Source organism: Anneissia japonica, unplaced genomic scaffold (assembly GCF_011630105.1).
Source record: "Anneissia japonica isolate Jap-2015-1 unplaced genomic scaffold, ASM1163010v1 scaffold287923_len1623670_cov205, whole genome shotgun sequence".
Classification (NCBI taxonomy): Eukaryota; Metazoa; Echinodermata; class Crinoidea; order Comatulida; family Comatulidae; genus Anneissia; species Anneissia japonica.
The window spans coordinates 1,015,555-1,027,982 of NW_022721637.1; the positions used below are offsets into that span (position 1 = coordinate 1,015,555).

Consider the following 12,428-nt stretch of genomic DNA (forward strand, 5'->3'; position numbering starts at 1 on the left):
TAAAAAGCACCGAACGTAATGTAAAAAGCACCGAACGTAATGTAAAAAGCACCGAACGTAATGTAAAAGCACCGAACGTAATGTTAAAAGGGCCGAATAACAAATGCGCCGAACGGAAAAGAGCCACCAAAGGCAGTAACGGCTTTCCATATGGGAGAGGAGTATCACACGGCGGAGAGCAAATAATTAATCGAGAGAGAGAAAATCGATACCATCATACATACAGGTGAAGAAGGGTATTGTCTTTCTTAGAAGATGGTGCTAGAATAGGCTCAGGTATTTCTCCATTTCTTCCCTTCTCTTTATTTACTTGTGAAAGATCGTATTGCGGCCAGGCTTAGGTTAAAACGCAAATATGTCCGTATGTTGGACCTACATTATAATAACAACTCCCTGCTTTAAAATGTCTACCTTGGCCTAGGCCCTACCTTACCTTTCCCTGCTGTCTGTGGCTTTATTTATAGGGCTTTCTCCTGACCAAATCAGTGAAGCAGCAGCAAGGTGTCAATTAAGGCCTGCGCCAGTGTAGACCACCTAGGGTCTACTTGGATAGACCCCAGACAAGCAAGGCCTGTGCGGGGAATAATAATATATCCTCGGCAAAAAAGATTAAGCTGGGCACTCACTGCGTTGTACGACAGTCTGAGTCTGCCGGCGTATCCAGGACCAATTCCACTATCCGTTGCATTAAGGCTAAATCAGACAGCGTCGTACGACCCAGCCTGGCACGATTTGTTGTCGCGTCGGGTCTGTGTGAGTTAAATGTAGACACAATGTTCTGCGTCGTGGGAAGTTGCGTCGTAGAATATTAAACATGTTTAATATTTCTCACAATGGCGTAAGACTGTCCCCGACGATAAATCGTGTCGGGCTGCGTCGTACGACGCTGTCTGATTTAGCCTTTAGGCAACGCACCACCACCTGACTGTTTAACATTAGGCGAATTTATTTACGCGAATCAAAAGCGTCGGTTCACTTCCTGAGCTCTGATTGATTGCGCATTTTTTCACTTCTCAAAAAGTACAATTCGGACTACTGATTTTGCTGAAGCGAAAAACTTGGACAGAAATGTGAATGCGCATGAACCTAATCAACACACCTAAATGCGTTGGACCTTCTATTCATCAAAACCATACGGGACCTTATTTTTATACATAGTCCCCCTGACCGTTGTTTGCAGCATGTAGGTGTGCAGTAGTACATTATGTACTGCACCATTAAATGTAGAATAACATCAAGGAAATTACTATAACATAAGGGCACGTAGAAAATTTCTTAAATTATCACTCCCGTCCGCATCAAAAATTTGGGAAATGTTGATGCGGGAATAAAAAAAAATTTTTTACCACACCATTTATTTCAACAGCTTAAAAATTCGTGACTGGAAATACACTTTAAAAAACAATATTAATATTAAACCAGTTTTTATACAATATTTACAGTATTTTTGCCAAATAAAAACAGTGTTTAAAAACAATGTTTAAAAAAAAACACTCGCCCTCCTTATGCCAGTATGTGTAACGTTATTATTACCGCAATATTGCCAGAGCCTCTGTCTGAAAACAGCTTTAGTTGTCTTGGTTTGGTGTATTTTGATGAATTTTTAATATCAGTCACTATTAAATATATTAAGAATATTTTAGAATGTTGTAAGAAGAAGAATGAATTTATTATAACATTTAATCCCTGTATGTAATATCAAATATACTGTAGATAAAACAGTCAAATGTTTTATACTTTGTATGTCAGATGTCATTGCTATACATTTATTTAAAAACAACTCTCTACTCTGTCCAGATGGTTGTATCGCAGGTAATTATAATGTGGTTATTGAATTTTATTGGTACTGTATAATTATAAAAACACTTGCATCCAAAAATAATCTTTCAAATTTGTTAACTGGAAGTATGCAGATTCCAGCCTCAGATGTTCAGATAAATTTGTGATCAGTGCATGGAGTTATAATTATTTTGATTAATTTTATAACTCCATGATCAGTGTTGCACTTGCTTCCTCACCAGCTCCATCTTGTTAGACAGTGTAATCATGGAGGAAATATTTCCTCCATGGTGTAATTATATTCTAAATATTGATCCTGACCTATGTGCACTGAAGCTTACAAGAAGCACATTAGCCAATCGGAATGCTAGTTTGTAGCCTTTATTCTGCACAGCTTAAAATGATAAGACTAATTTTCACGGACAATAATGCTATAGACTGTAGTATGCTTCTCTAGACTATGTTGTAGTGTGCCATCTTCTGGGGGTTTACATTAGTTCAGTTAATCTCATTAATCTGTCGGGATTGGTAAGTTTGTATGTTGTAAACAATATTTTATCAGATCAAGATATATTTAACTTGTCATGAATGTTCTTTGTAATCATTTCATTGGTATTTTCTTAACACATGAGATGTATAGTACTTGAAATAATAATATGTTACTTCTCTAACTAATGTAATTTTATTTAAATCAAGATGTGTTTATATCTTTGTTATTATATTATTCCTTGTGGTAGTGGTTGCACTCTCATGTTTGTTGTCAGGGTTTTTTTTTTTTCAACCATATTTATAGATAATGGATAACCCTTCCACCGTATCCTAGAAGGTCAGCTGATATTCAGAGGCTTTAGTCTCTTTATGATGCTTAGGGAGTGGAGTTGATTTTAGTTGTGAGAAAAAGTCCTGCTGTCAGGGAATTGAACCCAGGACCTGGGCTTAGAAAGCAAGCATCTTAACCACTAAGCTATTCAACCCCTTAAAAGAGAACTAGCAAAATTATTTTTTGTTCTAGAGTGGATTTTTGATACCTGTATGCCATTAATAATAGAATCAAACTTAAAATCGTTTTTTGGCTATTTTTTATGAAGTTATAGGCGTTTATATACAATTTTACCATGACGTCACTGGCGAAAAATGTAACAAAAGATCGTGTAAATAGCGCTGTGTAGGGTATTCGCCGTGTACGATCTTTGCGTGCATGCTGTAACAATCACAATTTACAGCCATGGTTACAGCATACACGCAAAGATCATACGTGGCGGATACCCTACGCGGTGCTATTTACACGATCTTTTGTTACTTTTCATTGTTATTAACATCTGCTGTTGATATATCAAACATTTACTATTTTCTAGAGGCATGTTGGATTTATAACCAGTCATCATGAATCTAGAACAGGCCGTCACACCTACGCCCTCTGATAGTCTGCAGTGCACCTACGTAGGCAAGAACACAACAATTTTGTATACGCCGTACGGTGGAATCCCTTTGAATTTAACGCTGAATGTTATCTTTTTTGCGGTAAGAATATCACTGTTTATTTTATTGAGCAAAATTTTCTTTACATACTGTACTTCAAATATCTTTTGCATTTTTTGAGAGGCGCTTATTCAAATGGGGTGCTTATGAAAACGGTGGAAATTGAAGGGGCGTGGAAGTAGAAAAAATTGAGGGGGTGCTTTATGGGATCTTGGGAAATTCAAGGGGCGCTTTTTGAATGAAAATAAAGAACATAGTAACCGAAGATAACTTAGGACATTCAAAAATGAAAGGGGGGGTGTGCTTATTCAAAACGTGGTGCTTAATTAAGAACATTTTTACGTTGGTAGGAGGGTCGCTTTTTCGCGCCAGTACAGCATCTCTATTAATAACCTAATTGTTGATAAAGCATGATGCATAGTATACATCCATAGATAAATATAATAGTATAGTTCACCCCCCAATTCGAGACCACCCTTGGGACCTGAAAATTTGGGGTGGTCTCGGGCTTGGGTCTCCAGTTAGAGGGGCTATCTTTGTGTTATAAGGTTGAAGATTGTTATTTGGGTCCTTGGAAAAGTGGTCTCGAATTGGAGGGCGCACTGTAGTAAGTTAGATTTCTATAGCGCTTTGCACCAGAATAATAGTCAAAGCACTTGAAGCATGGACTAGCTGGTAAGTAAATTCTCCCCTAAAGGTCTGTTTGTATCTGAGCTTCTTGGTAAACTGGTGCCAACTACTCTTGTCTGTCCAAAACAGGGGCTGTATGGACCAGTACACCGGGGTAATCCTCTAATCTTTTTGAAAGATGTACTAGGTTTTTTTATCGTGCACACAAGCCAATTGTGTACACTGGGCCTATGGTTTATAGTCCTTACTTGCAGTTGAAACCTAAGTTCTGCCTCTATACCACTTTCTACAAACCACCAATTTCCAATTTTTTTCTTACAGGTTATTTTGTTATTGTACGCAATTTTCCGAAAATTAGCTGGTGAATATGGACGAATTGCATTAGTACAGCATGGAGAAGAAAGGTAAGCCTATAATTAATGCATTGGGGGTTGTAAAACCATATTGATTTGGGAGATCATAACATTATCATCTCAATAATCTCATCTCCAATTTCACATTGCTCATTGCAAATATGAAATTTCTGAACAACATAGGATGTAATTATTCTTTTTTGTTGTTGAATAAATACAGTAGAACCCCTATTAAGGGTACACCTTCGGGACCAAAAAAAGTGTCCCCTTAATAGGTGTGCCCCCTGAATAGGGGTATCCCTATTCAGGGGACACTAACTAAAAACATAAAATTGACCTCTAATAGTGGTTTTTGGCATGTTTTCATATAATGATGACATACATTCTTTGTAATTTTATTTTTATTGACATAGAATTAGTAGAATAAGAACTAATTTATAGCAATAATTTGCAATGCAAATACAATTCATTTATAATGTGAAATCAGCAGAAATGTAATTAAAACAACAATAGTTAAATATGTTCCCAATATTGTTTCATTATGCAGTGTTAATAACCAAATATTTTTTTTTCCATTAATTGAGCTTTCTATTAAATGATTAAATCATTTCATATGGTTTGAAATAGTATAATGTGATTCATATTTATTTGTGTAATATGTATGTGAAATGTCCTTAAAAGGTAAACAAATACTGGTTTATTTACAAATAACAACAATCACATTAGAGCTTTCTATTAGATGGATGTACTATAGCATGATTAGAGTAATATGTTTTGATGTGGATTAGAATCCTATAAAGTAGGTTTTAAATTTAGAGATTTGTTTTTTTATTTAAATATACTGTAGCTTTATAGAAATATTAGATGTTTGTAAGATTTTTTTTTTGTTTAACTACATGTGTAATTCACACCACTCAAACTAATGGCCCTCTTCAATGATGTTAAAAGTAAGTCTTCCCTATATTCCTAGCTAATAATTGCAAGTTCTTTATTTTAGATTTCTTTTCAGTCACTAAAATATTGGTCCGATCAAGCTGAAATTTAAGATTTTTCTTAGTTACTAAAGTTACACCAAATCCTAAAAATATCTTAACAAAATCTGAAATGGTGACTTCCGTGGCCATGTTGAATTGGCATGAAATGACCGTGTATTAAGGCTGGTTCAAAAAGAGGTTTTTTTTTTCCACACACATCAATTGCATTTTTTGTTGATGGGAAATTTCAATCTTTAACTGCTGGTTTTGGTAATATTCTTAACTTATCTTATTTGAGTCCTCAAGAAAAATTAGTTTTCATGTTTTTCAAAATGTAATTTAAGATTATTTCTGTCTAGTTAACTATAGTTTATTCTTTTCAATTGCTTATTTAAAAGGAGAAAACGGTGAGTAATGTATCTTGATCCTGAAAAAAAAATTTTTCACCAGAATCAGTACGCCACTTTCTCTGAGAGCTTTGCTAAATTTTCAACCTCACAACTCTTTCTAAAAATTATTGCTTTCATGGTTTGCTCTGCATCATTCACGCTTGAAAACTTTCTCTCACATTTGCGTTCACTTTTTTTAGAAAAGATTGTTGAGTTGTGTGTTTTTCATTTTTTCATGAAGAATTAAATTTTGATTGCATGTCTTTTAAAGAATTTTACAAATTATAATCAAGTTGTTATGCTAAACTGCCTCACAAACTGTAAAGTTCTTTTTGAGCTGTGATTATGAGGTGATCATTAAATTATAAGTGTCTCATGAGAAAAGATCTCATGATAAGAGAATGATCATTAGCTTATGATCATAATATAATGTACTTACTTACACACACTAAACAAGATGATCATGAAGTAGTGATCATTAGCTGAGATCATAAAATAATGAGGTGATCATGAGGTAAAAGCTATTATCTGTGATCATGATAATGAGATAATCATGAGATAATATTCATTAATGACAATAAGATAATGAGATTATCAGAAATATATTTTCCGTTTCGGTTATCAATAGAATTGCAGACCCTTTTTCAAAGGGTCTGCAATAGAATGAACATGTAACCTCATGAAGACTCATTGTCTCTAAAGGTGATTGTGAGCTAATCATGAACTAATAATTGCATGAGATAATAAGATATCTTGAGATCCCCAGTTGATCATAATCAAGTGTGATAATAAAATAATAATAATAATAATATTTATTTGGCATTCAAGATATATATTATTTGCCAGGAAAGAGAATACAGTAGGCAATGAGGTGATCAGATGATATTAAATGAGGTCTATATAAGATGACCATTGGATTTTCTTGGATCGTGAGATAAAAATGAGATAATTATGTGATAATGAAATTGAAATGTTCATGATATAATCATGAGGTGACAGAGGGTATATTAAGATGATCACATCTTTGAGATGTCCATGAGATTATCATGGAACATATCGTGAGGTTCTTGGAGGTGATCATGAGATGATCATAATCATCACTTATAAAGTGAAGATGATTATACTGGTAAGACATCCTCAAAAGTACAACACAAATTGATGACAATTGAACTAACCACCTTTATCCAGAATGTTACTTTCCTTGGTTTTACTGATTTTAATGTTTTTTGTACTTGAGCTTGCCTGAATTTATACATTGGACAACATTTCCTCTCATCGTATCACTGAAACCTAAATTGTGGGATCTTGTATTTGTTTACACACAAACGTGAACAAATTATACATTGATATTCTCTGTTATGATTGAAACAGACTGCAAAATTTTTTCACCCCTTGTGATTTCTGGTTAAGTTTCAATTTTTTCTTATTGTTACAAATCTGAGGTTTTAGTACCCTACCTCCTTATTCTGTATGTAACATATTAAATTAATTGTTTTCTGATTTTTTTTTTCACATTTTAGAGCATGGAATTTTGACAATTTTTAACAAATGTTGATTTAATATTAATAAATTAATAATTAATATTTATTTGACTAATATTTTGCTTTTGAAAATCCTGTGGCTGTTCTCCCTTTACACAAACAACAAACATGATCCTTCATTTTGGAACAAAGTTCATTGTCTTTACCGACAATAATCCCCTTGCTCATCTCAATTCAGCTAAGATAGTGATAAATACACATTATTTTGGTTCATGATGTAAAGGAAGTGTAGCAGCATTACAGTAGTCAGATAATTTAATACAACACAAAGGACAATAAAGAAGACTAACCACTTTCAACCAGAATGCCATTTTATTTTCCTTGTTCTACAGGTTTTAATGTTGTTTGTTCTGTACTTGAGTGTGCCTTAGTAAATACACTGGACTAATATTACCTCTCATTATCATAATGCATCTGCTGTATAACATAGCAATTAATGCTTTAGTAGCATTTGCTATTTCAGTTAAACTTGGATTGTGTAATCTTGTATGAAGTGAAGTGATTGAGTATGAAATGCGATCTAGAATTCACATGCATGTAATAATATCCTCCATTTTTTCAAGGTTTTGTTTTTCCATCTTTATAGATATCAGTTATAATTATACTAGTACTGCAAAATAGAAGAATTTTTTTGCTGTTATTTTTTGTACAGATACAACAGTTACTTGGTTTGAATTTCCATTTAAATAAAATCAAAATTGTTATTTCTTTTAAATGTAAACGTTTTATGTAAAGGAAATTCAAATCAAAAAATCTAATGAAAACCGATGACGTTTTTCAATCAGATACAACAGTTATTGTTCATAATATGATTGTTATTAATATTATTCACTGAACATTGTTATGTTATGTGTATCACAATTTTTCGTTTTTAACACGTTGGCTGCCAGGGACGAGTGTACTCGTCAAAATCGGGGTACATTCTAGCGTTTATAACTTCTTTGTTATAAATTGTAGAACCACAGACTCAATGGCTGGTAGTTTGGGGAAGATACACCTAGACGATAACATAGAAACGACGTATGTATGATTGTTGTGTTATGTTGCTGGTAGTACACTCGAGCAGCACAAGTGGGGGCGTCCTTTAAACATATACCAATCCATGCAAAAAGTGGATGAGATAACTCGCACTTGGCATAGTCAATAAAAAGTGCTATCACAGTGCCGTCGATGAGTTTACTCGCCCCCTAATATTTTTCCACCAATTTATTGGACACATCATTTTAATGATATATATGACTAGATAAGATATCAAAAAAGTATGTTTGTACATACTTTTTAAAAAGTCTGGCAGTCAACATGTTAAGTTTATTTCATTAAAAGACTTGGAATAGTAGGATGGTTTCCTTATATTTTGTATGTTTATGTAAATATCTTTAGAGTTTAATGTCAATAAGTATTTATTGTGTTTTTTATTCAGGAAGCCAAAAGAAACATCAAGGTATTTAGTATGGTCATTTAATCCACTGATTGCTATGCTTTTTGCATAACTGTCTACTGTGCACGCGCATAGACAATCATCTATACACACTCACAACACACCCACACACACAAGCATACATTAGATATTACAATTGTATTTATACGTCCTGCAATATCCCTAGAGATCAACATTATAGAGATGGTTCATGATGGCCTTACGACCCCATCAACTGAAGTCCAAAGAGGTTTTTTTTTAAAATTATTATTCTTTATACGTGAAATTTTCATTTACATACATTGCATTTTAATGAATACTTTTAACAGTATAATTTATCTTCAAATACAACTTTTAAAGATATTCGGTGGATCCAGAGGGGTTCAGGGAGTTCTCTGTGAATAAACTAAACAAAATTAAATACTACTTGGTTCTGGCTTACAAAAGGCATGCTAACCTACCTACAGTAGGCAGGTTGGCAGATCGGACAAACTAGGCTTAGCTCAACTATTGTAGCCTTCAATATTAATAAAATTAAAAACATGGTTTTTGGTTCGACGACGGAATAATTTATGTATGAAAGTGCGTTTATCGATCCATGGAAGAAAGACTACATCTCCAACTATTCAATATTTTTGGAATATAATAATATGTTACCTATGTCTTTGATTTTTTTTTTCCTCTATGGGAAAACCTTGAATTTTGAGAAACTTAAAGGTCATTAAAGACACCTCAAAAGTCGGGAAAGCTTATTTCTGGCCATTTAGGAATCAAAATTTTCCGGCTGAGGACCCTGTTTCTTTTTGGGGTTTTTAAGAAATATTTTTAACCACTCCCTCCCCCCTTCCCCCCTTTTTTTTTTTTCAAATCCTGGATTTGCCCCTAAATATCTGTTAGGGATCTTTGAGAGGTGAAATATACAGTACTGTTTACAAAGTATACATAAGCATATAAACACTCATGGAAACATGTATTAGCACATAACCATCCATAGACAAACGTTTTTTACCGTAGATTACATCATTGCACTCTGATTTCATTTTTACAATAGAAGATTTGAATTTGACTGCTCTTTGCATGTACCGAGAGGAACTACTTGAAACATTTACCCACTTTGTTTAAAGTGAGCAATGTTTTCTTTTCCATACCTAATGAGGATGACATTTAAGAAATACTAGAGTGCTAAATTTGAGCACCTTTTAATTCATCAGTCTTCAAACCCATGCTGTTTTCATTTGTCATTTACCATCTCACTCTTGCTACTCTGTGCATTAGATGATTGACTATCAAACCTTAAGCATGAATGATTTTAATGGATGCATTTTAAATATTTTCTGTCTTGTAAAATCTTGAAAAATTGGTTTTAAACGTTCAAATGCACATTTGCAAGGACCAAATGGGACATTTTCCGATCAGATACAGGGCTTTTTTAATACAAATCAGTTTCATTAAACAAAATGTTTTTAATTCTCTGCTAGTCAATTTACGGGTTTATGCAGTGAGAGTAGAAACAGTATGTCTGTCTATTACTTTTCAGACAATTATTTGTTATTCTAATTTAAAACGTCTTTCTTAATTATTAATTTTTAAAGCAAATTATGCTACATTATCATTGTCAATTATTCTATTGTATTGAAGTAATCTATTTAATAGATATTGATGGAAGCTCGAAAAATTGAAAACCCTTATATGTGAAAACATTTTAATATGTTTTTTATGGGTTGTTACTGTCATCAGATTCTATCTAAACCATTTTTATTAGCATTCTACAACAAAAATTGTCTGTACAGTACTTATATCTTTCTATTATGTTTGAGTAGACTACTGGGCATTTAACTGTTCTATAATGTGATCATTTTTTTAACTTTCTCCTTGAATTAGATGTTAGCTATAATTAGATTGCAAGCATTATAAATCACCAAAAATCGATGGCAGTAGTTGCTGTCATTCCTTTCATATCTTGAAAGCTCATTCAGTTCATATGCATAGGTTGCCTATGGGCTCCATATGTGTAACTTGTATTATAAGCCTACTACAGAGAACTTAAAAGTAAAGAAAATATTAATATAAATACATAAATTTTGGTCATAATTATGTGTTTTTAAATATTTCACGCTCATTCATTCACAATTTTAATGCATACAACTATACTGTAAGTTGTTCCAAAGTTTTAAAGAAAAGTACAGTAGTGGAAAGTCCTTTTCTGTGTGTAATTTTCCACGCAAAAGAAACATTAAGTATTGTTTAGATGAATGACCGCATATGTATAATTATAGTTCTATTATTAGAACTCAGATGACAAAAAAGGATCTGCAATTTGCAAATATGATGATGCTAGAATCCCATATTCATGTGGTACAGTGATTGAATGGTAAGCTTAATGCTTTCAGAATGCGTCTATGGGGTGTATACATTGCTTATGTTGTACTGTATTAAGGAATAGAGAAAATAGAATGGTTTTCTCTATGACTAAGGCAAGATACTTTATCTATCTACTTTGACTACAGTATCTCCTTCCCGACGAGGGTGCTATAGCCCCCTCAGCGCTACCACTGGTTAGTGTGTACCTGTTAATACTATATATAGTTTTTAATGCCAATTCACTGTTCCTAGCTACATTATTGTGGAATACTCCTCCAGATGTGTTCCAATGATGGGTAAACACGTGGAGAGCCTGCAATATGCTCTATTTAAAGACTGATTATTATTAAATCTACAAATATTTGTATATACTGTAAAATAAAATGTGAAATTTGTCACTTAGCTTTGAAAGAGTTCATAGTTCCATAAATATATGGCAAATTGATGGCTTATCTTTTAACTTTACTCTTGGGAATTACCTTTCACATTATTTAATGCATGTGTAATGCATTTATTTTACACCATCCTCACATTATTTAAGTCAGTTACTGCATGTTATTTTTTTTATTGTGTAAATAATATTGAAATGTATTTATCATTTTTGAGATTATTAAATGTTCAGAAATTGTTGCTACTAGAATTCAACATGATCATAATCATATCATCATCATCACAACTTACTGTAAATAAACTATATGAAAATTATCATTTTGTAATATAATATGTATATGAATGCCATTATTAATGTATGTAAGTAACACTGCAAAGGAAAGTTTACCAAATCACTGTAAACCATTTATTCACAGTTTGCCTCAGAAAAGCCAAATGTCATTAGAAATTGATTTCTGTTGTTATGGTGATGAATGCTTTTGTACTGTACTATGCTTGCTTTGTATTTTTGTTTTTTCTGTTCTTTTAGTATACCACTTAAATCTGTTGAATCCGAGCAAACAGCAGCAAGCAATCTGTATAATGCGTATGTTGCTATGCTTTAATTTATTTTCGTTCTTTTTAAAATCCATTTTCTCTTTCAATATTTATAATTTCATTCAGTTTCATTTAACATTTTCAGTTTCAACAAAACTGCTTTTGTACAGATTTGTAACTCAACATTTTGACTGCTTGCATATTTATTGCTTGCTTTATTTTCTTTTGATTGTTTAATTAACATTTTGTTTTCTAGATCTGAATATATTATTACTTTATAAAAAAACTGAAAGGTCCACTGATTAATCTCAGATAAGAATGTATAATACAATACTCCCAAGTATTGAAATGTACACCATCGTGTTGGGATTGCGTACATTTCAATACTTGGAGTATGTATTATACTTTTTTATATTACTTTATTGTATGAATAATGTTGTTGAATAAATAAGTGGTTTCAAACATTTTTTTTCTGTTTTGTACATTATCTTTGGCCAGGCTCTTGGGGTCCCCTTGGTTTACCTCCTCTGAGACTTCATGGATCCCTTTGTAGAACCACTACTGATGCTAATATTAAA

The 12,428-nt window shown here is 32.9% G+C and overlaps 1 protein-coding gene across 1 annotated transcript in view; it reads left to right on the forward strand.

Moving 5' to 3' along the window:
• The first annotated feature begins 151 nt into the window (after positions 1 to 151).
• The window catches only part of LOC117111624 (CSC1-like protein 2), a 30,041-nt gene continuing 17,764 nt past the window's right edge, over positions 152 to 12,428 (forward strand). Inside the window, exons 1-6 of the mRNA XM_033254572.1 lie at positions 152 to 276; positions 3,135 to 3,300; positions 4,210 to 4,292; positions 5,614 to 5,622; positions 8,566 to 8,586; positions 11,843 to 11,899. Coding sequence (XP_033110463.1) covers positions 3,163 to 3,300; positions 4,210 to 4,292; positions 5,614 to 5,622; positions 8,566 to 8,586; positions 11,843 to 11,899 — 308 coding nt within the window. The 5' untranslated portion in view covers positions 152 to 276; positions 3,135 to 3,162. The remainder of the gene's footprint in view (positions 277 to 3,134; positions 3,301 to 4,209; positions 4,293 to 5,613; positions 5,623 to 8,565; positions 8,587 to 11,842; positions 11,900 to 12,428) is intronic.